General features: G+C 35.8%; 4 protein-coding genes across 7 annotated transcripts in view; all 4 read right to left on the bottom strand.

Moving 5' to 3' along the window:
- Nucleotides 1–10,284, bottom strand: part of LOC105332379 (scavenger receptor cysteine-rich type 1 protein M160) — a 29,492-nt gene extending 19,208 nt beyond the window's left edge. For 2 of the 3 annotated variants that reach the window (XM_066077467.1, XM_066077468.1), the window contains exons 1-13: nucleotides 9,982–10,284; nucleotides 7,415–7,571; nucleotides 4,906–5,081; nucleotides 4,565–4,721; nucleotides 2,749–2,924; nucleotides 2,274–2,424; nucleotides 2,003–2,172; nucleotides 1,644–1,800; nucleotides 1,300–1,472; nucleotides 1,030–1,192; nucleotides 716–885; nucleotides 448–607; nucleotides 93–265 (exon numbers count right to left, since the gene is read on the bottom strand). In XM_066077467.1, coding sequence (XP_065933539.1) covers nucleotides 93–265; nucleotides 448–607; nucleotides 716–885; nucleotides 1,030–1,192; nucleotides 1,300–1,472; nucleotides 1,644–1,800; nucleotides 2,003–2,172; nucleotides 2,274–2,424; nucleotides 2,749–2,924; nucleotides 4,565–4,721; nucleotides 4,906–5,081; nucleotides 7,415–7,571; nucleotides 9,982–10,054 — 2,056 coding nt within the window. In that variant the 5' untranslated portion in view covers nucleotides 10,055–10,284. Of the gene's footprint in view, nucleotides 1–92; nucleotides 266–447; nucleotides 608–715; nucleotides 886–1,029; nucleotides 1,193–1,299; nucleotides 1,473–1,643; nucleotides 1,801–2,002; nucleotides 2,173–2,273; nucleotides 2,425–2,748; nucleotides 2,925–4,564; nucleotides 4,722–4,905; nucleotides 5,082–7,414; nucleotides 7,572–7,797; nucleotides 7,817–9,981 lie in introns of those variants that run through there. The other variant, XM_066077469.1, reaches the window with a different exon arrangement.
- A 4,517-nt stretch (nucleotides 10,285–14,801) lies between these two features.
- LOC105332380 (uncharacterized transmembrane protein DDB_G0289901) lies at nucleotides 14,802–18,394 on the bottom strand. 2 transcript variants are annotated; one of them, XM_066077466.1, is made up of 4 exons: nucleotides 18,107–18,393; nucleotides 17,360–17,443; nucleotides 15,480–17,204; nucleotides 14,803–15,449 (listed from the first exon to the last, which is right to left on the bottom strand). In XM_066077466.1, the coding sequence occupies exons 3-4, from the start codon at nucleotides 16,867–16,869 to the stop codon at nucleotides 14,941–14,943; spliced, it is 1,899 nt and encodes a 632-aa protein (XP_065933538.1). In that variant the 5' UTR covers nucleotides 16,870–17,204; nucleotides 17,360–17,443; nucleotides 18,107–18,393; the 3' UTR covers nucleotides 14,803–14,940. The 2 variants fall into 2 exon arrangements, with proteins under 2 accessions (XP_011433263.4, XP_065933538.1); XM_011434961.4 differs by having other exon boundaries at nucleotides 14,802–17,204; nucleotides 18,107–18,394.
- On the bottom strand, nucleotides 16,918–17,417 carry LOC136271761 (keratin, type II cytoskeletal 68 kDa, component IB-like). The gene is made up of 2 exons (XM_066072198.1): nucleotides 17,360–17,417; nucleotides 16,918–17,204 (listed from the first exon to the last, which is right to left on the bottom strand). Exons 1-2 carry the CDS (start codon nucleotides 17,415–17,417, stop codon nucleotides 16,918–16,920), a joined length of 345 nt encoding a protein of 114 aa, XP_065928270.1.
- A 319-nt stretch (nucleotides 18,395–18,713) lies between the features above and the next one.
- Nucleotides 18,714–21,833, bottom strand: LOC105332382 (uncharacterized). The gene is made up of 6 exons (XM_020068969.3): nucleotides 21,731–21,833; nucleotides 20,425–20,481; nucleotides 19,872–19,950; nucleotides 19,469–19,717; nucleotides 19,126–19,156; nucleotides 18,714–18,884 (listed from the first exon to the last, which is right to left on the bottom strand). The coding sequence occupies exons 1-6, from the start codon at nucleotides 21,746–21,748 to the stop codon at nucleotides 18,836–18,838; spliced, it is 483 nt and encodes a 160-aa protein (XP_019924528.2). The 5' UTR covers nucleotides 21,749–21,833; the 3' UTR covers nucleotides 18,714–18,835.
- Between the last annotated feature and the right edge of the window lie 1,945 nt (nucleotides 21,834–23,778).

Raw genomic sequence — 23,778 nt, 5'->3', positions numbered from 1 at the left:
GAACAGCAATATAGGCATTAACGATGTATCATTATCTGAATGTCGACAGGGATCTACAGATATGTCTACTGTTACCATAAATCGATACTTACGTGATCCACACACCACGCCCACGTCTTCGCTGTGGCGACAGTTTGAGGTTCCCCATGGCCTGTGTCGACAGAACTCAATGTTTGTCTCGTTTCCTCTACAGATCACATTGTCCAACAGAATCTGGCCTGTTCCTTGTCCAAAGAAAGCTTTTGATCTTGGCTGAGCTCCTTGCCTTTAATAAAAGTAAACATTTAGAAGACTGCACTGAGAGCTGAAGAAAGCTATATGCACATACATGACCGAAAGCTATAAACTTTCTAATGATCACCTTGTTCTGAGTTCTTTATAAACATATAAAGTGCTGAAACCCTGAATCATGTGCTGCAATGGAAATTGTTTCTTGTTAAGACATACCAAGGCAGATTTAGCATTTTGCAGACAACTTGAGCAGCCACTGTATCAAAGTAATCGTCACAGACTGTTCCCCACGCCCCCTGGTGGTAGACCTCTACTCGACCTTCGTTGTTTGTTGTTCCCCCCACTAGCCTCACACGTGTCGGTAAATTGTCTCCAGCTACAAAATCAAAATTAAAATCATATAAATATTGCTTAAATATTATTTATAATATAGATCATGGTAAGAAAATAAGAATAACAGGGGAAAAAACCCGCCAGCTGTTACATTTGCAAATGACAGAGACATCCTCTGAGTGGTCACAGTTGCTGTGTCCGTATCCACGGTGACCACAGAACTGGAGTCCCGTCTCGGTACCAGCACAGTTCACATCGTCCAGGTAGATGGGTCCTGTTCCTTGTCCAAAAAACGCGCTACCTTTAGCTGTTGCATTGGCCCTAAACAATGCACCAACAAAATCTATTTACCTCATGATATTTTCTTTAATAATGCAATAAAATTCAAGTTAGAATTTCTATTAAAGTGAATAAACATTGAAGTACTTTTTTGTATTGTACTTTTGTTTTGTTTTTTGAACATACCCACTGAAATGTAGCTGTTTACACACGACAACGGCTTCTGGGGTCCCAAAGGCATCATCACACACAGTGCCCCAGGTGTTGTTAATGTTGACCTCTAGACGACCTTGAAAACCCCCACTCTGACCATTGGCATCTACCAGTCGGATTTGCATTTGAGTTGTGGCTAAAATGATATTCAAGGTGGGAATGACAACCACAAGTATTTGCAATGCTACAAACTTTATACATATACAACAGTTGAATAAATTTCCATCAAGAGGGGATACTCACTATCTTGACATATAACACCTGCATCTTCACTATGTCCACAGTTGTTCTGTCCCCAGCCATTGAAGTTACAGTTTGCCAGGGAGCTCTCTGTCCCTACACACTTCACATCGTCCATCAGAATCTGCCCCGTTCCAGGACCGTACGGAGATTTAGTGACACCTACAGCTCCAGAGCTATAACAAAAAGCCAGGGAAAACTTCATTTCATATTTACTTACTATTAATTGTCAACAATTGTTAACAAAGGATAAAAGCTATGTTTAAGTAAGACTAGGATGAAAATGATAAACAGCATTCAATCTAATGGCACATTGGAATATGACAAAACAACAAAAAGGCCCCTACAAAGGAAGATGCAACATTCTGCAGGCTACAGCGGCGTCAGCATTGGACCACGAGTCGTCACAGACAGTGCCCCACTGACCATTGTACTGGACCTCCACACGACCCTCCCTACTGTTTGGACCTCCTGCAAGGCGAATCTGTACAGGTGGGACGTTGTCTGTAAGAGAATAAAATGATGCATCTAGTGTCCATTTAAATTACCATTAATTGCAAGCATTTTTCATTTACTTAAGATCTGAATTATTATTTGCCTCAGAACTGGTCTAATTTTGTGTATAAATCAACGCTAGCAATACAAATTTTAACATAAATAAAGTGCAGTTTTCTCCAGCATGTAATGCAGTACAGTCTCCTCCTACCTGGCGTACAAGATACGGCTACATCCTCGTCGTGCCCGCAGTTATTGACCCCCCAGGGTTTCCTGGTACAGGACTGGATGGAGGTTTCATTTCCCAAACACTCCAGGTCATCCATCCAGATAGGCCCCCTTCCTCCTCCATATGAAGATCCAGTCAGCACTACGCCTCCTCTATACAGCATAAAACAAAGCATTACAAAACTATGTCTTATCTGGAGCAATATGGAAATTCTTTTAAAAGGGTTTAAGATTTTGCCACTGCATTGACATACCTTTGGAATCCCAGTTGGCGACAAATGACATTGGCCTCTCTTACGTCGAAGCTATCATCACAAATCGTCCCCCATTGACCAAACACCTGTATTTCTACACGCCCCTGGTATCTGTTTAACCCTCCAGCCAGTCTGAGCTGTACATTAGAGGCTGAAAAAAGAACACAAATTATTCAATATAATGATAGAGAAGAACTTGATTAGTATGTATAAAAAAAATTCAAGAAGGGGGTATGTTCCAATTAATCTAGACCTTACAGATATAATAGACACTATCATTCTGTCTGCCAGTAAGTATAGAAAAGTTTTGGATTTGGACTTGGATTTGCCGTCCATAAAACTGCGGTTGTCTTCTTTAAAGTTAATAAATTTCTCTAAAAAGTATTTCAAAGATAATAGGGGAAAATAAAAAGTTCCTGGACTGTAACAACAACATGTTTAGAAAATGAATTTCTATAGAGAAATATTGTCAGACCTCCAGTGAGACAGAAAACTCCCGCATCCTCTGTGTGGTCACAGTTGTTGACTCCGAACGGTTTGTGATCACAAGCTCCAAGTCCGGTCTCATTTCCTAAACATTTCACATCATCCAACAAAATGGGGCCCCTTCCTGAGCCAAACATGGCATTCCCAACTGGTACTGCTGTTGTACTGTTAAGGTTCAAAAGTGCATTTACATATACAGCCTTGACACTTACCAGATATTTATAACACTTTGGGGTGTTGGAATTATTGCAAATTAAAGAGAAAGAAAACAAACTTGATGAATGGAAAGGGTTACAATTAATAAGACAATGTAACAATAAATGGAAAAAGTTTTTTGAACCTATTACAGTAATTCCTTTAAAGTAAATCCACCCTCCTGTGACGTCATACATTTTACATAAACCATGAATTCATTAAAATTATTGCAAGTAGATTTGTAATTTCTATGTTATGATAGGTGCACATCAAAAACTCAAATTATTGTTTACTTGGAGATATTTAATAAGCGTTCTTTATCCTTCTATTCGACATAATTCAATAATGACAAAGGGAAATAACTCTTTTCTACTTTTCTCTAAGTGATATTTCTAAATGCTATAATTTTTCTAATGTAAACAATTTTTTCTTTTTTTTAATTAATTTTAGTTTTCTGGCTGCTGACCGGTCACACCCCGTGTGCTCTGATGTGACACTAAATAGTTTTTAAGATTGTTGGGACATGATTTTACACTGTTGGGATATGATGTTACACTGTGTTGGGATATATAACAGTTAGTTAGAGCATGAGGCAACACTCTGTTAACATATGATATTACCAGTATATTCTGCTGGAATAAAACGTTACATTTAAACAGGATATGATGTTACTTTTTGTTGGGATATTTATACTTCACATTTGTTGGAATTTGTATAATAACTAAGTTTTATAATTGAATGCTGCTAAATCATATAACACTTAATTTGTTGAAGTTTGTGATTGGTCATATTACACTTTGTTTGGATATTATATTTTAGCATATATTGGGATATATTTGATGTATTATACTTAACTGGAATATTTCAACCTATTGGGATATGATAATTCATTAATATAGTATATGTAAAATATGATGTTATCCCTCGTTAGGATTATATATTACCCTATTGTGGCCTATCATGTTAAGCTCTTACTAGAATATGCTACATTATACGATAGTAGATATGGGATCTCACATTTTGTAAGGATATGTCATTACACTTTGTTGGGACTTATGATATGCTTGTTGGGCTATGACACTAGCCTGTTGGGGTATAATGGTTCAACCTATTGGGATATGTCATTGTTGAATATAAATATGGTTACATATTGTTGAGATATGATGCTAAAACTTACTGAAATACATTACATTTTGCTGGGATATAATGTTAACATTATTACATTTTGGTGTGATATTATGTTAACATTATTACATTTTGTTGGGTTATAAATTTACAGTTATTACATTTTTTAGGATACAATGTTACAGTTATTATAGTTTGGTGTGATATAATGTTAACGTTATTAAATTTTTGGGGTTACATGTATAAAGTTACAGTTATTACATTTTGGTGTGATATAATGTTAACATTATTACATTCTGCTGGCTTATAAAATTACAGTTAATAAATTTCAGTGGAATATAATGTTACAGTTCTTACAGTTTGGTTGGATATAATGTGACAGTTGTCACATTTTGATGGGGTATAATGTCACAGTTATTGCATTTTTGTCATATAATGTTACAGTTATTACATTTAGCAGTGATATAAGTTTCAGTTGAGTTTACCTTTGCTGGGCTACGATGTTACAAACAACTCTAGCAGCCTTATCGTCCCATTCATCATCACAAATCGTCCCCCATGTGTTGTTGATTTGGACTTCAACTCGACCATTCATATTGCTTGTTCCATTCACCAACCGCACAGGGATATTAGCAACCATAGCTGTCAGAGAAGAAAAAGTACAACTACATCTCTGGCTTTATTATGAGGCTTTTCTGACCGCTGCATATCTTTTTTTAATTTGGATTTTCCCTATCATAAAAACATTAACATTAAGTCATTACCTTAGAGATTGACATTTATTAACATATCTAGTGAGGAATAAGGTGACAATTTATTGACTAACCTGCATTACAATCTACACCAACATCTTCATTGTGCATACAGTTCTGGTCCCCCCAAGGTTTGACTTGACAGTTCAGCAATGAATTCTCATTACCCGTACACGTCACATCATCCAGCCATATGGGTCCATTTCCTTGTCCAAAATAAGCTGATGTCCGGGCAACCACAAAGTTGTTACTGAATTGATAATTCCAGCATTATAAGTACTGGGTAGTAAGATTATCTTTTAATAAACAGATATGTAAACATTTGCAAATGTTTCCTTATATTAACCTATAGAATAGTGAAAACGTTAACTTCAATCTGTATGAACTTTTTCATGACGTCACAATGAACATAGCACGCACTTATCGCTTTTCAGTTGGATTATTATAAACATAAAATCTTAAATTGGTAATTTTAACAAGTCTGAACAGTTTGCCTTTTTCAAATGTAAATATTAGTACCGGTAATAAACAGCAATCATAAGTTAAAACGTTTACCAAGGTATGAACTAGGTTATTACGTAATCAAATCCTCTGAAGGCTTCACAGGATTTGATCATGTGACCAACATAGTTCATATCCCAGCGAACTTTTCACTTGCTGTTTATTTCTTAAAGAAAATGCAGATATGGCCTGAACTAAGACAATCATTAATATGATGATTTATATTCAGGGGCAAAAAAATGTTTCATTTATTTAAAGCAATATGAGCTGTATTTATTAGAATTTTATTTTGCTGCAAAAACCTGCTAGTATGACAAGTCTGCATTTAACTTAAACTTTTATGATAAATAAGAATTGAAAAATCATTAATTTTTGTCAAAGGAAAGATTTCTCGTTTAAGGAATATATAGCAAATCAATTTTTGTACAAGATGACAATAATTCAACTTAGCTCCAAATAAGGCTTCTTAAAGGCCCATTCCACAAAAATTTTGCTAAAAGAAATTTAAAAACCATAATATTTTTATCATTTTAGTAGAAAAGAACATTTTCATAAAAAAAAAAAAAAAAAAAAAAAAAATTCAACATGAAAATTGCAGCTCATATTGCTTAAACACACTGTTAATACAAATGTGTACTTTATTAATATTTTTTTCATTTAAAGAGAATCTTTCACCAGCAAAAAATATTCACTTGTTGCCTAAGACCAACTCAAGCAAAGTAATCCTGTTCCCTCCACTTAATTTTGAGTGTTAAAAAATGGAGATATAAGGCCAAAAAAAATCATTTTTAGTTTTATTGGCCTAAAATTTAAAAATTTTGATGAGGCAGGTAGGCAGGCAGCCAGTTTTTCATTGATCACAAATTTACTACCAACTCATGTTTCAGTTATTGAAACATTGTAAAATAAAGCATTCACTCTGGGTGTTCTGTTATCTAAAGTTCATGGGGAACATTTTTCAACGATTTTCAGGAAAAGAAAAAAAAACCCGCCAACTTTACATGATTTAGTGGCCATCATAAAATTCTCAGTTACAGCACAATTGTTGTTTAATCCTCCGATAATGCTCCAAGGCAATATTATAGAATTGAATGTCCATTCAAAATTTGTGAAGATAACAGACACATTTCAGTGCTAGATGTATCTGCAAAATTACACTGAAAGAGAGTAATATTTACAATGACTCGCCCAAACGTAAAAACAATAATATACAAATACTGACTGGGGTTGAGGGCAACATTGATTATATTAGCCCCCGAAGGACGAAATATTGCCCAACGCAAAGTGGAGTGCAATATTTTCGGACCAAGGGGGCTAATATAATCAATGCTGCCCGAAAACACAGTCAACATTTGTTTTGTTATATGAAGAAACAAACCAAAATTTAAGAAAGTAATTGAAAACAGATTGCCGTAATTTTCTCAGCTCAACAAAGAATTCACGAATTCAATTTTGTGCCGGGCAAAGTTCATTTCCAAAATATCCTCAGCATCAAATGGTGACTAGTGATATTTCACCAACCGTAAGAATTAAAACATACAGATGTTTTACCTTATTTCACTTCACAGTAATTCGCAAATCCTTATGTCTGTTATGATAGCAAACCGTCGCATTGCGCATCCGTTATTTACTTGCCTTAACTGACTGTCTATTATGACGTCACCTTGTTTGGAGTCGTGAAGAATTATTTACGCCATCAATTACAAATCAACAAATCAGAGGCGATTATTTGAAGTAGAGGGAATGTTCTCTAGATATTATTCAAAAAAATATTGACCGGTCAATATTTTTTGGACGAGTTACTATTACAATTATTGGCTCTTCGTCTATATAGAGTTATATAGTGAGAATATACTACTGAATATAACAATAAAGTTTGATGCGGCAAAAATGTTACTGATGCGGCGGTGCCTGGGAAACAAAACATTATTTTTTTTGGCCTAAATCTGATGTTAGTGAGAATTGGTCCACAGCCAGCAAGCCGGTACTAAACAGTATTTCTTTTTGAATAACTGTTGATGTTTTCAATAAATCCCTTTCAATAATCACCAAACGTAACACTAGACCGGCAGTCATACCCACCTGCTGTATAATCCCAGCATTTTACATGCCACAGTAGCAGCATTTCTGTCAAAATGGTCATCACAAATTGTACCCCACGTGTTATTGTAAAATACTTCTAATCTTCCCCTTAATCCTCCAACAGTCCCTGAACTGCTGACTATTCTAAGTTGTTGAGCTGAAATGAATTTTGAAGTGCTTCTTTATTATCAAAAACAAAAAACAAAAACAAGCACTACACACACTGACACACGACACAAGCGGCAACAGCACTGCAGTTGATTAACTGTCGCGTAACAAATTCAGTATACTTGTGCAAAAAGCGAAAAATACATGTCATAGAATTTGCAAACTGTTTAAATGATACATTTTACTTGTAAGCTAACACTCCATGCCAAATTAACCTCAATCAAATTCGATTTCGTCTGTTTCCGCTCTCAGAAACCATGAACAGAATATCGATCCCGATCATTCATTTTTGCCCCCCCCCCCCCCCCCGATAAATGCCTATTTTATTCTTTATTTATTATAAAAGCCTCACCATGCATTAATGAATAAATCAATTTCTTTATTTTTTAAATTTATATTTATTTATGTCTCTGCTTCCGAGAAATATTTATAAATATAATATAATATAATTATTCATTTATAATGTGGATTATCATTATTTCACTTGGAAACCACAGGAACTTGACATAACAAAAAAAAAATATTCCCTTTAACTAATAATACAAATTCGTGTATTTTTAGGTAGAGGGTATATATTATTTATAATGAAAAAATTTTAACGTCAGGTGCCTGTGTATTGAAAATACCCCACCCCACCCAAACAAAATCTACTGAATAAAATGCAAAATATTAAAAAAAAAAAAAGAAAAAAAAAGAAGAAATTTAATATAAAAAAGGGATATTTTGACGAACTTATTTAACCTTCGTACCATGCAGGGACACGTGGAATACAGTGGCGGGGATTAAATTATTATCTTAACCATATCGAATATCTTTGTTTGAATATATAGTAAATGTAGGACAAAGAGGTCACATTTAGCGATAAAGGGTAGCAAATTCGTACATGGTATTTGCATCTTTTTGATTACCGGTATACGGAATTCATTAATCTTCGTTTAAGAAAATATCCACGCAGTGTTATATATAATAATTGTATTTGATGCATATTGCATACAGTAAGCGTCATATACTCAGTACAGTACAAATGTACTCAAATTATTTTCAGCATTTGTGATAATACTTACGAGCTTACGAGTTTAATTATAAATTACCCAAACAATTCTTTGAAAAAAGTCAGTGTATTTTTTTAATTACGGGACGTATATACGTCCATGTAATTTTTTGTAACTTATAATTATTAATTTAATGAATACAACTGGCTTTTAAATTAGCTCTACTGTAACAATATCATAGCCATAGTACAATCAGTAAAGATTTTCAAGTTAGTTTTCGTCCTGAGCTCTGTGAGACTTTCTTTATCTTCCACATTAAATTTGGTTCATTTGTAAGGAAGATGAAGTTCTCAAAAGTAGTACAAAGAAATTCGATTATTTCAATGACTGAAAACCAGTGAAAATACATGTACACGTTTGTCTCTATATTGAAATTACATGTACTGTGAATCTATTGCGGAAAAAAAATCAACGATGAACTAGTATCGGACTGGTTAGAGTTTGTAGTGAACAAGTTATTTAATAGAGGAAAGTCGACGATTGATAAGAGATTTGGAAGGATATATCGGTCTTCGCTATATATTTTACAGAATCGTATCATAATTCTAGACCCGTAACATGAATTAAAAAAGAATACGTATCTCCGAATAAATGCAATATATATCATCAGTCCACGGTATCTGCCAACATGACCTTTGACTCCAGGGGGTGTTAAACTTAAATCTTGTACCTGGTAATGCTTCATGTATGAATGATGATATAAGGATTAGATAGAAATTAGGACTATATCACGAAGGGCCATTTCTTTATACTTTTGGCATTTCTTTTTTATTTTACCTTAAAATCTTGACACATTTTTTTCAGAAGGAATAAAAAAGGCAGGGTGACGAGCTACGATACATGTATTCATGTTTCACAATAATTCATCCCTAATCTCTTCCGTTGACATATCCAGTCACCAATATATTATCACAGTATTCCTTCCCTCAAACGGTTTTTACAAAAGGATTAAATAACATCCTTCATTTTAAGACACATAATAGTAAAACATGCAAATAAGAACATGTGTCTGAAAAAATTCAGCTAAACTATCACACGCGATAGTTTTGATGTTCTATTTTTTCTAAAATAATACATTTTAACCATTGGATAATCATTTACAGATTAAGAATAAAATTTGGTTATATATAAAAAAAATCAATCTATTCAAAATTTTCATTGATTTTCAGGTTATATGAAGTTTCAATAGTGGTGTAGGACAACTATTTGTTTTATTTATAAAACATTTCTGAGCTTATTTGTGTTGGAGAGAGAGAGAGAGAGAGAGAGAGAGAGAGAGAGAGAGAGAGAGAGAGAGAGAGAGAGAGAGAGAGAGAGAGGTTAAAACTTTAACATCCGTCCACTTACCTGTTGAGGTTTGTATAAAACACAAAATCCAGCACCAAGCTGTCAGAATTCTTAAGTTTCTTAAGAAAGTCATAGTTTTTTTTATTAATAAGTCCGAGATTCTGAGTGAGTATTAATTTGTCCCCCTGTCACCGAAACTCTTCAAACACACGCAGGAAGATTCATTTGTTTAACATTCACGTCACTTCAAAATATGAAAACAGTCAAACAGTCAAACTGTTATTTAGTAAATTACAAAATAAAATAAGAGACAAATTACAAAACTTATCACGAGGATGGGGGACCAGCAAAGAGGTACAGCCAGGTACGTTATCTGGACAAGGAGCGTGCAAAGGTTGGGGAAGAACACATTTTATCTTCACCTAATCTACCCATATATTTAGGAAACTGTATCGTGTCCATGTAACATTGAAGGACAACACTCTATATTGCTTACATACCAATACCTGCATGAAAAAAAAGTTTTATAAGCTTTAATTTGTGGGGTAGGTGGTATACGTACGATCCTTGAACAAGTTCACTACTCCAAGTACCTTATTTAACTTTATAAAAAAACGCGCTATTATTTTCTTTAATGTTAACATTTTTACAGACTCAGATACGTCTTAAAAATACAACGAACATTGTGGTAAAAAACCTAAAAAAAAAAATCCTGAATATTATGAAAAACTTGTCTTTAAATAAGTGTTAAATAGGTTGCAGTTAGGATGTCAAATCATATGCATAAGAGTACTTGAACGAACACTTTTGGTCCAAGAATCATAAAAAATCCTATCAAACTAAAGTCAGAATCTCAACTATACAGATATGTTCAGAATTTTTTTTCAATACGGAAGCTTATAAAAAAATAAAAGAGTAATCATGTAAATAATATCTAAAAATTCTGACTGCATTGAGTATAATCTTAAGGACTGTACCCGGAACTTGCCTAATCGCGGGGTCACGTGATTATTTCCTTGAATCTCTGACGCTGAAGTGCGAAATGAATGCGTTTCTTAACTATAATATTTAGTGTCAACTGTCAATTTGGAGGGTGACCAATTGGATAATTATGATTTGATCAAAATATTTTATTTTAAGTTTCATAGGGCGGGTGACATGTTCATATCAATTATCTTGAAAATATCACAGTTTGTTATAATAATCTCTGCAATAATGGTTTATTTATATTCAATAAATTCTACATTTCCATATCGGATGATATGAATATCGAAAAATGATTTTGTAGGTGTGATGTTATCAATGTTTGCACCAGGTATTTGTACATACCGAGTATTTTATCTGTGTCAATACTAATCTGTTAGGGCAAGTCTGTGACTTACACAAATAGTAGACACCAACACCCGCAATATACCAGTGTACGTCTCTTTGAACAACTCCCATGTACAACCTACACAGGACCAACATGTACAAATTATAAATACATTACATATACCGGTAAATCACCAACATGTGACCAGCATATACTAGAAATAAATATAGTACATATACCGGTATATCACCAACATGTGACCAGCATATACTAGTAATAAATATAGTACATATACCGGTATATCACCAACATGTGACCAGCATATACTAGAAATAAATATAGTACATATACCGGTATATCACCAACACGTGACCAGCATATACTAGAAATAAATATAGTACATATACCGGTATATCACCAACATGTGACCAGCATATACTAGTAATAAATATAGTACATATACCGGTATATCACCAACATGTGACCAGCATATACTAGAAATAAATACAGTACATATACCGGTATATCACCAACACGTGACCAGCATATACTAGAAATAAATATAGTACATATACCGGTATATCACCAACATGTGACCAGCATGTACTAGTAATAAATACAGTACATATACCGGTATATCACCAACACGTGACCAGCATATACTAGAAATAAATATAGTACATATACCGGTATATCACCAACATGTGACCAGCATATACTAGTAATAAATATAGTACATATACCGGTATATCACCAACATATGACCAGCATGTACTAGTAATAAATATAGTACATATACCGGTATATCACCAAAACGTGACCAGCATGTACTAGTAAAAAATATAGTACATATACCGGTATATCACTAACATATGACCAGCATGTACTAGTAATAAATATAGTACATATACCGATATATCACTAACATATGACCAGCATATACTAGTAATAAATACAGTACATTACCGGTATATCACCAACACGTGACCAGCATGTACTAGTAAAAAATATAGTACATATACCGGTATATCACTAACATATGACTAGCATGTACTAGTAATAAATACAGTACATATACCGGTATATCACCAACACGTAACCAGCATGTACTAGTAAAAAATATAGTACATATACCGGTATATCACTAACATATGACCAGCATGTACTAGTAAAAAATATAGAACATATACCGGTATATCACTAACATATGACCAGCATGTACTAGTAAAAAATATAGTGCATATACCGGTATATCACTAACATATGACCAGCATGTACTAGTAATAAATAATATGTTTTACGGTGCTACCGTTCTGGCGAGCGAGCGAGAGAGAGAGAGAGAGAGAGAGAGAGAGAGAGAGAGAGAGAGAGAGAGAGAGAGAGAGAGCCCGGTTCCTGTTTGTTGGTGTGTAATTTCCCACTTTTAAATTTGATGGTCTGACTATATGCAATATCTACATAATTTTTTAACTGTTTATTTCATTTTATTCCTTTTTATTTAGTTCAAAATGTCCTATTGTTTATTTCCTCCCTACTTATATACTTACCTGCCTACTTTACATGCATGCACAATTAGCTTAAAAATGGATCGATATGACAGTAAAATATGGCTCTTGCTAGTATATATACATAAAATCTCTATATTAAAATAAATAAAAACAAATCATATGTCAATGAGGCAGGTATCGCAGTCTATACAGAAATAGCCAGTACACTCATTACAGATGTTTGATCCACCTCTAAATTTATCGCGGGAAATATAGCGCGAGTGCACTGTGACGTCATCCATGACTTTGTTCGTCTTTGTTTACGTTTCTCGACTCAATACGAAGGTATGGAAGCATGTAACAAATCTTTTGAGTCTCGCAAAAGCATATGCGGTACTCAAAACGTGTCTTCAAACTTTAAGTCACCGTAAATTACGAGTTCAAAGTCGGCCATTTTTGGCATAGCACCACGGGTGAAAACATTAGAGAGCATTATGGGACGTAGACAAAAAAATTTGTTTGATGAACTGTAGGTTTCGCTCGTTCTTTTTCCCGCGCACACTGCTTCTTAGAGCTCGCTTCGCTCGCCGGCGCTGCGCGCCGGCGAGCTGCGCTCGCTAATATGTTTTACGGTGCTACCGTTCTGGCGAGCGCAGCAAGAATTACACATACCTTGCATCATTGTTAATTTATAGTTTTATTTAGGTATCAACGAACGTCAAAGAATTTTTGAGAGAGTATTGCTCTACAATAAGTATGCCAAAGGTACTAATTTTAATGGTTATGATACATACAGCGCAACCCCCTTCCCAGAGAGAGAGAGAGAAGAAGAAGAAGAAGAGAGAGAGAGAGAGAGAGAGAGAGAGAGAGAGAGAGAGAGAGAGAGAGAGAGAGAGAGAGAGTCCGGTACCTGTTTGTAGGTGTGTAATTCCCCACTTTTAAATTTAATGGTCTGACTATATGCAATATCTACATAATTTTTTAAAGTGTTTATTTTTTCATTTTATTTAGTTCAAAATGTCCTATTGTTTATTTAAATCCTCCCTACTTATGCATGCACAATTAGCTTAAAAATGGATCGATATGACAGTAAAGTATGGCTCTTGCTAATATATATACATAAAATCTGTATATTAAAAAAAATAAAAATAATAATCATATGTCAATGAGGCAGGTATCGCAGTCTATACTGAAATAGCTAGTACACGCATTACAGATGTTTGATCCACCTCTAAATTTATCGCGGGAAATATAGCGCGAGTGCACTGTGACGTCATCCATGACTTTGTTCTTCTTTGTTTACGTTTCTCGACTCAATACGGAGGTATGGAAGCATGTAACAAATCTTTTGAGTCTCGCAAAAGCATATGCGGTACTCAAAACTCTTCAAACGTTAAGTCACTGTAAATTACGAGTTAAAAGTCGGCCATTTTTGGCATAGCACCACGGGTGAAAACATTAGAGAGCATTATGGGACGTAGACAAAAAATTTTGTTTGATGAACTGTAGGTTTAGCTCGTTCTTTTTCCCGCGCACACTGGTTCTTAGAGCTCGCTTCGCTCGCCGGCGCTGCGCGCCGGCAAGCTGCGCTCGCTATAACTTACATATACTGATATATCACCAACATATCATGACCAACATGTACCGCTTTTAAATACAGTACATATACCGGTATATCACCAACATGTGACCAACGTGTACTACTTATGAATATAATACACACTAGTATACCGGTATATCACCAACATATGACCAGCATGTACCAGTTATGAACATAGTAAGTATACCGGTATTTCACCAACATATAACTGACGTGAACCGCATACAAATAATGGTATAATGTTATAACATCGATGATATCATATGCGACTCTGAATTTCAAACAAATAGCAAATTACTATATGAATCCCTTCAGCTGATTCTAAATTATCAATCGAAGTTTATATACAAAAGGTATTGCTATTGTATTTTTACTGTTTGATAAAAAATAATTTGTTCGAAATAAGTTCCATTTCGTGACTCACAAATAACCTGTTGTTAGTACGTATTTAAAGAGTTATTCATCATAATGGATATAAATGTGAAAACGATTGAAAAATAAAACGCTTGGAAATTTATCCCCAATCATTTAATAGAACTGAGGGTACACATATGACATTTCATCAACTTAAACATCGTAATGATATAACAGAGACCTGAATTGTCACTCCAATGTATTACTCACAGAGGTCCTCCTCCGGCGTGGGTGTCGTGTACACCTTTACTCATCGAACCGTCCGTGTAAGAAAATCCACTTCCGCTCTCAAAACCTCCAGTGTTTGACCCAAAAGCCCCGCCAAAACTGTCCCCTCCTCCTCCAAAAGCTGTGGAGCTCCCACTTCCTGATCCAAAACTACCAGAACCACTTCCGCTTGAGCTTCCACCAAAACCCCCCGATCCAAACCCACCAGTGCTGCTAGAACTTCCACCAAAACCCCCAGATCCGAATCCACCAGATGTGCCACTTGAACTTCCACCAAAACCCCCCGATCCAAATCCCCCGGAACCACTTCCGCTTGAGCCAACACTAGAACTTGCACCACCAAAACCCCCAGACCCAAATCCTCCCGAACCATCGCCAAATCCACCAGAACCGAAGCCACTCGATCCACTGGAACCGAACCCACTTGACGAGGAACTACCGCTACTGCCACTGTTTCCAAATGTAGAGGCACTGCCAGTTGTCGAGCCTGTTCCCGCTATGGTTGATCCACTGCCACCCGATCCCGATCCACTAGCACCCGATCCTGATGAAGTAAATCCCCCGATACTTGAAACATTTCCAAGCTTATTACCAGTGAAGCTGCCTACGAAACCACTGAGTGTCGATCCATCATCTCCTTTACTAGCTCCCCCACTGCTGCCAGTGTTTGAGGTAGGAATTTTACTTACAGTGCCACTAACAGCACCACTGATACCACTCGATGCGCCTTGCGTTCCTCCCGTATCACCGCCTGATACCAATGCATCGGCATTGTAGCCTTTTATTCCGTCCGCAAAGCTACCTCCTTTTGGCATACCTGAGCCAAAGCTAGCCTCAAGTAGGCTTGGTCTGATAAATCCGCTACCTGGCTTGTTTAAAGAATTGCTGCTGAACGCATCAAACCCTGTTGATGCACTTTGACTCCCAAAACTGTTACTGTAATCAAATCGGCCATTTCCAGTTCCCGGTCCATTGCTCGTAGAGTATGATGTGGGAGTTTTGCTGAGTGTGCTGTTTCCTGATGATGAACCGAATCCTGAAGATAATCCACTAGAAGCACCAGAGCTTCCAAATCCCGACGAGCCAAAGCCGGATCCAGATGACGAAGCACTGGAGCTTCCAAATCCCGACGAGCCAAAGCCAGATCCAGGTGAAGAAACACTAGAGCCTCCAAACCCAGTAGAACCAAACGAACTTGAACCAGAACCACTTGTTCCCCCTGTCATTCCAGCTGAACCGAAGCCTCCAGATCCTGCCGTAGAACTTGTTCCATTTACTCCAGCTCCTGATCCTGTACCAAAACTTCCAGACATCCCACCTGTGCTTGAACCAGTACCAAATGTCCCGATATTAAATCCATTATTTCCAGAGGCGCCAGAACCAGTTGTAGTAGATCCCGTTCCGAATCCAGATGCAGCGCCTGAACCTCCGAAGGATCCAGCATTAAATCCAGTTCCTGTTGCAGAACCCGAGGCCGTACCTGACCCTCCAAATGACCCTGCATTTAACGCGGTTCCTGTTGATGAACCAGATCCAGTTATTGATGAACCCATTCCAAATCCTGACGCAGTGCCTGAACCTCCAAATGACCCTGTATTAAATCCAGTTCCTGTGGATGAACCGGAACCAGTTGTTGAAGAACCCGTTCCAAATCCTGATGCGGAGCTAGATCCTCCGAACGATCCAGCATTGAATCCTGTTCCTGTTGATCCAGACCCAGAACCCCCTAATGACCCAGTATTAAATCCAGTTCCAGTGGATGACCCTGTTCCAGATCCAGTCGTTGATCCAGAGCCTGCTGTTGATAAACCTGTTCCAAATCCAGACGAAGTGCCCGAACCCCCAAATGAACCTGCATTAAATCCGGTTCCTGTTGTTGAGCCAGAGCCAGTTGATGATGACCCCATTCCGAAACCTGATGCAGTACTTGAACCTCCAAATGATCCGGCATTAAATCATGTTCCCATAGACGATGAACTAGATCCCGATCCGAACCCTCCAGAGCTGGAAAAACTTCCAGACCCGAAGCCAGAAGTACTTCCACTTCCAGTTGTTCCAAAACCCGAACCCATGCCACTTCCAGATCCAAAATTTCCGAATGAGCCGCCCGAAGTTTGACCCATCATTGAGTTGAATTGGTTTGGATTAAAACTCATGGAGCCTAGCGACCCAGTCCCACTTCCGGTGAGTGTTCCGGGACTAAAGCCACCACTGGCGAGAGAACTAAATGAAGTCGAGGACCCTGAAATACAGATGTTTTTTTTCATAAGGTGAAACATTCCCACAGTTTCAATGATTGGTTGCATACTGATAAATCAGTTCTTGTGTCTGCTATAATACCGCATGTATAGACGTATCATCTTTGGATCGGAAACACGCTATTTGTTAATGTCGTACCTGTTGATGTCCCAGATGTTTCACGTAGATGGCGCTGAAACAACCGCTTTCCAAACATTTCATCTCGGGAGGCTCGCTCAAACCCTACAGTGGTACATTGTGTACATTTTAAGGTACAAACACCCTCTTAAAGGTAGATAACCATTACTGTAAAGGGATCTTGTCAAAGAAATATTGCTCCTCAGGATAACAGGATAAATAAAAATTGCTTTCTTCTCCAATGAATTAAAGCAATTATTTCTACTTCTTTTGAAAAAATTATCATTTATGCAAAAGTGTTTCTCTTATCCTACAGAGCTGAGCAATACGAATAATAGTCTAATACTTCTAATACGCCTCAATGCCAACTTTTAGTTTGACTAGCATTGTTTTTAAGTTTTTAATTAAACCAAACAGAAATATGAGCAATGAATAAAATAATAAATAAATAGTTCAATAAAAACAGACATTCTGTTTTCTAACAGAAATCTGATACATTTTATATTTCAATTTATCTAAAATTGAATAATAATACATTTTGTAATATTATTATATTGAGTGTCTTTATTTAATGTTTGAAGAAATTTCATTGCAATCAATAAAATCGAAAGTTAAACTTTAAAATCCACGCAAAATGAGTGTCGTTTTGAATTGAGTTTATTTAAAGGTTACGTAATACGGGTTATCAGGAAACTCTGTTCACCTAGCTAACCAGAAGTATCGAAGGTAAAATGGCTGTGTTGAAGACAGATCAACGAGAAATCTCACCACAAACATTCCCTAGGGCCAAGAAAATGCAAATGCACAAAGTCACCATGATGTATAAATATTGACCGTAGTAGCGTCCAGCGATAAATAGTGGGGTCATGACTGATAAGGACTAAATTACTTATCACTGTCAGGATTCCATCACTTCCGCCATGTTGGAATCCTTTACAAGTTGACCACAACCAAAAGTAAAAGACACCATCTTTGTCCGAGAACCAGTAAGGCCAAATGAAGTAAAAGTTTCCATCTTCCACTTGGAAATAAATAGGATCGGTAAATATGGAAACATTTGGAAATAAATAGGATCGGTAAATATGGAAACATTACATTCAGTTACTACATTTTTGTCGTCGTTTGTCAGATACGGTCGCAAAGATACCTAAATGCTTTTTACTGATATATGCATGTTCATTGTTTTTTTTGCGGTGCAAGAAATCAAAATAAAGATTCTTTAAATTGAAAAATGATTATCCCCCCCCCAAAAAAAAAAACGTCCATAGACACATTATATATATGTACATTTGTAGGTATCATTCAAGGTTAATGTGCAAATCTGCAACACACTTTTACTTTATTTTGGCCTTATACAAAACAAAACCCTCAGAAATTGTCTTATAATATTTATTAACTTGTAAACAAAGCTATATATAACAAAAAAGGGATGAGAATGAGAGCAGTGTTTATAATTTTAAATATGTGCCATGTTGTTCATGTGACGGCCATTTTGTTTCATGCCATTAGTCCCATACCGAAGCCGTCAAATAGGTATCCAGATAAACTGAAAAAGACCAACAATATCAGTAAAATACGGAAGAGCTCCGTAAAGATTAAGGGGTTTTATATAACATAAAGCAATGAATTAGAAATGTCTTCTCAAAATTTTCTTGAATGTTTGCTAATTAAAGTTTGATTATGGAAATTATAATTATCTCCAAGTTCATTTGTTTTAAAAAAAATTCTTGAATAGTTGCTAAGTAAAGTATTATTATAGAAATTGATTATTCAAATATTGTACTTACAAGTAATCGTTCATAGAGAAGGAGTTTGAACCTGTAAAAAACAGCATCTCATGATTAATTTATATAATAATACCAAAGAACGTAATAAGAATATTGAAAGCAGATTTTCTTTTATCCCGCTGAATATATATATATATATATATATATATATATATATATATATATATATATATATATATATATATATATATACACACTTTTTCATTCTCCTATGCATGTAAATGTCGGGATATTTCATGTTTTTCATGTATAAAAAAATTATTTCCCCCGTTTTTTAAAATAAAAAATATCAAATAAAAAAATCAAGAAAAGCCTCGTCCTTTCTATGCTGGAAGCGCCTTACCCGCGGCTGCTCCTGTGTTAGCTGTGTTAACTGTGTTAGCTGTGTTCCCTCCAAAAATTGTGGACCAGTCGTTAGGGGGAGGGGTCACGGGGTCAATCAGCGTGGCATCTGTTGCTATGTTGGTTGGGTCCTGGTTCTGTTGTTGCAGCATTTTTGCTTGGAGCAACATTTGAAGCTGTTGCTTTTGCAGTTGTCCCATTCCAGGGATTTGTACACTGGCGGCTTTATTGACCTGAATACTTGATGATTCTGAAAACAGTTTATGCTAACTGCTTAGAGACAAAAAGCATTGAACGAACTAACATATGGTAACAATCGTCTCTGATTTCAAGAGTTCTGAATTTTATATAAAATACAGCAATATTTTAAAAAAGAAACGGGATTGGATTCAATTGCCACGTACCAGCACACATATTGCACTGTTTCCCTGTACATCTTGATAACATTACACATGTTTCTGTCCCGGCCTTGCAAGGAGGGTCCTTAAAAGTAATACAAAAACAGCTATTTGTTGTTGTTTTTTTTGTATTTTAAAACAATAAAACTGGAATGAAGATTTTGTGCTCTGATAATAGTTTTTGTTTCTTTAAAACCTAGTATATTGTGAACCTGTTTTAATAATCACTACTGTAAATATTCAGATAATCCTTAATTCGTGTATGGTGAAATCATATTGAAAGAACCACGAGGGAATCTCTCTAGTTGCATTTCTAAAAATCTCTTTGACACTGTTTAAAGTACGGGTACCGTTAGTATAAAATTCAGTAAAACCAACGGATAGGAAATCACTGTTATTGCAAAAGAACAAAAATAAAATTACTCGCTAATGTCTGTTTTGATCACATTAGTTTCGACCATAAAAACTAACAAAGGTTTGGATTTTAAAAATGGGCTTTTAAAAACACCACAATATTATTTATTGAGATATCCTTTAAATTTATATCTTAAATACTTACACACGTGGGCGTCGATTGACATAAGACACAGACCAAGCAGAGCGCGACAAGAAGTATCTACAACAACAACCAAATTTGTTTTAATTGCTGATTGAATTTGTAAGAAGAAAATAAGACTTTACAATAACTAAAAACTGGGAGAGTGTGGCGGACAAGCTCGATAATGATCAATATTACATTTGAATATAAACAAGATTAAAAGACATACGACAGGTATTTATGCGCTTAAAATAACAATAAATAGATTGGTTTCAAGGGGCAACCTTGAAGAACTCTTTCATGGGATGAACAATAAAAGGCATGACTAGACATAAAACACGCATCATTCGAGGACGGTATTTATTTATTTTTTCCGCTATGTTGCCCCAAAACAATGGTTTTTTTGGAATAATATTATTAATAGCACGAAATGTCGTCATGCAAACAAAAAAATATCATAAAATGAGACACGACACAAACATTCACAAACAAGTATATCTCTATATATATAATGTATATATAGTTTTCAATGTAATCTTAGAATAATCGAGAATAGAGCGAGAGTGTGGTTAAGACAAATCCTCTATATGTTAGAGTTACCTAGTATAATAGTAGGTGAATACTGTAATTAGTGTTTCAATGGACAGACCACGAACTGTGCAACATTGACGAGACGTCAACTAACCCATCAATGCGCGTGAGAATCGCGTCATAAACACATCCCTTGTCCCAGTGCCTTCAGGACCCCGGGTTCATGGGTCCATTATGACACACATCTTGAGGAGTCCTGACACATATATTACGTTTTTAATGACAGTTTTTTGTAGTCGATTTATGTCCTTTTCTGACAATTTCTCATTTATCCAATGAAATCTGTAATTTAAATTATGTTGCAGATTTTTTTTCCTGTCAATAAAACAGAGGGGACCATGATACAGACGCTCTTCCGCTTGTTTGATAAAAAAAATATTTTCTTTACAATGAATTTAACTTTCCAAATAGGGTAGTACTATTTATAATAGTGGCAAGGGCGTTAACTCCTCGTGAATGGCCCATGCAATCCTCAGGAAGCCTCGGTGAACCATTCAACCCTTTCAAAAGCTAGACAGATGTGGCACTTTATTGCAAACAAATATTTCTCTACACAAAATATGAATAAATGTATTTCACTATACAGTTTAAGACGTTGATGAAAGAATTATTGACGAGATTTGAGTACTAGTAAGATCATTTTTTGACGTTTCAGCACTCTGTACCATAGTCTTTTCAAAGCAATATTTTTTCAATTATGTCAAATTGATAATGATGCCAAATACAAATAACTTACCAGTGTATTAATCCACATGGTGTTGGTCCGTGTAAGCGCCCTTGCAGGTATAGCACTGTAGGTATGGCATTTACGACGACCTTTTGTTTTATGAGAGGTAAGGCCCCGCCCTCTCTCCCGTGGACATACATGATGGCTGGACAAATTAATCAAAGTCCCCGCTACTCTCCTGCGTTGAATGTAATATTCTGTCAAACTAACACATGGACAACTCCATTGTTACTCAACAATGTGACTAAACATTTCCGGCATTTCGTGTAGAGGTGTTCAGTGAAACATTTATTAAGGCTGCTGTTTGTGAGGCCTCTTTATCAATGTTAAGGACTTGGCCATTAATACAACAGATCAAAGTTCTCAAAGTACTGGAAAGCGCTAAGCCAGCCTCATTGCTACCTATTTTAAATTGTCAATTGTTATTAAAATCATAATTATACAGAAAGTAAAAAAGACTTCGTAAAAATGCATGACATGTTTGAGAACCTGACCGTACCATTTCAATCAATTTGAAGAGAGGAGTTTGTAATGTATATTAACTGATCAGTCGGCCCACGGACTGACTAATTAAAGTTGGGAGTTTGCATATAAAATTACTATATCTCGAATGTGAGAGGATATATTTATTGCCAGTGGTTTGCGACGGGACCATATGAAATTCAGAGCGGGATCTCTGCAAAGTTAAAAGTCTAATTAATAAGTACTAGGTGTGCTGTCACACATTGTATCGATGAACGCCTGTCTCCTACGTATACCCTACAGTCAGGATGCTAACCTTGTTCATGTATTCAGTGTATAGCAAGTTTTGAAAACACTAAACTCAGTGAGTGAAACTAGACTGATCGTACCTTTTCACCGATTAAGACCCTAAACTATGACTAGTGTTTGAATTTTTTTAAAAAAATCGACAAAACGCATAAATTATCAAAGTTACACAACAAATATTTTTAAGACACTATGTTGATAAATTTGTTGGCCTTTGAGAGTCACAATTAAAATTTTGTCTACATAAACTTTTGATATAGCAATAAGACAAGAAAATATCTCTAAGCGCATGCTTTGAAACATGATCCGCTCCACTTGCCATCCTTTGTTTACATGACACAGCGGTCAACCAACACGCGTCTTATATAACAGCAGCATGAAAGTCTCCTGGCACGTTCAATTGTATGATTGGCTATGCATCCTCAGACTTACCTGATATGTCTGATAATGACAAGTTTGCAATTTATTCTTGTTTTAATTAGATAAACCCACAACTCTACTTTCTTTTGCAAATCGTGGGATCTAATTACAAACAGCTTACACACCTTGATCTTGCTATTTTTAGAGTACGAGCGGTCGGTCAGCATGATCACTAGGTGGCACTTATAAAAAGCTCATGAGATTTTGGTGTATCCCTAATAAGCGCTAGCACATGCGCTTATCGCTGGAAAATTAGGGTTTTTTTTCAATCTGTCAAATACACAAGTCTGCGTTAGGTGCGTTAAATTGCATACAAATGGCATGTAGAAGTTAATTAATTAGATGTTAATCAATTAACCGGTTCGCTGATTGTTCCAATGAATCTAAATCAAAACGCTCAAAACATTATTGGAATGTCTAAACACTTTGATGATGTGTTTGTAGTATTTTTCCGGATTTCTTGGGCACTATTGTGGGTACCAGTGGGGTTGAGTGTGAGTAAAGTTCTTGAAGGGATATTTAACAACACAATATGACAAATAAGGACTTAGATTTATTGTAATTCCATTACAGTGGCAATGTATTACCAACATGATACAAATCAAGCCTTATACAAATGTCTTTTGGTTCAAAATACCTCACTCCCCCCAAAAAGTATATTTAAAAGCGTTCATTTTAAATTGCGAATAAAATTTGCCATTTGCACTTATGTGTTAAACTTTAGTGGATCAAAATGAGCTTGGTTGTTATTTAAAATGACTATACACAAAGTAAGGCATAATCAAACCTTTTTATATCACGTGTATTGTGGTCTGTGGCCTCTGCATAATAGAAGGAAACTGAGAATTGTTAAATATTGGTTAGAAATT

This window comes from Magallana gigas, chromosome 2, assembly GCF_963853765.1.
Source record: "Magallana gigas chromosome 2, xbMagGiga1.1, whole genome shotgun sequence".
Taxonomy (NCBI): domain Eukaryota; kingdom Metazoa; phylum Mollusca; class Bivalvia; order Ostreida; family Ostreidae; genus Magallana; species Magallana gigas.
The sequence above is the reverse complement of the archived record's forward strand: the minus strand, read 5'-3'. Positions and strand labels throughout refer to the sequence as shown.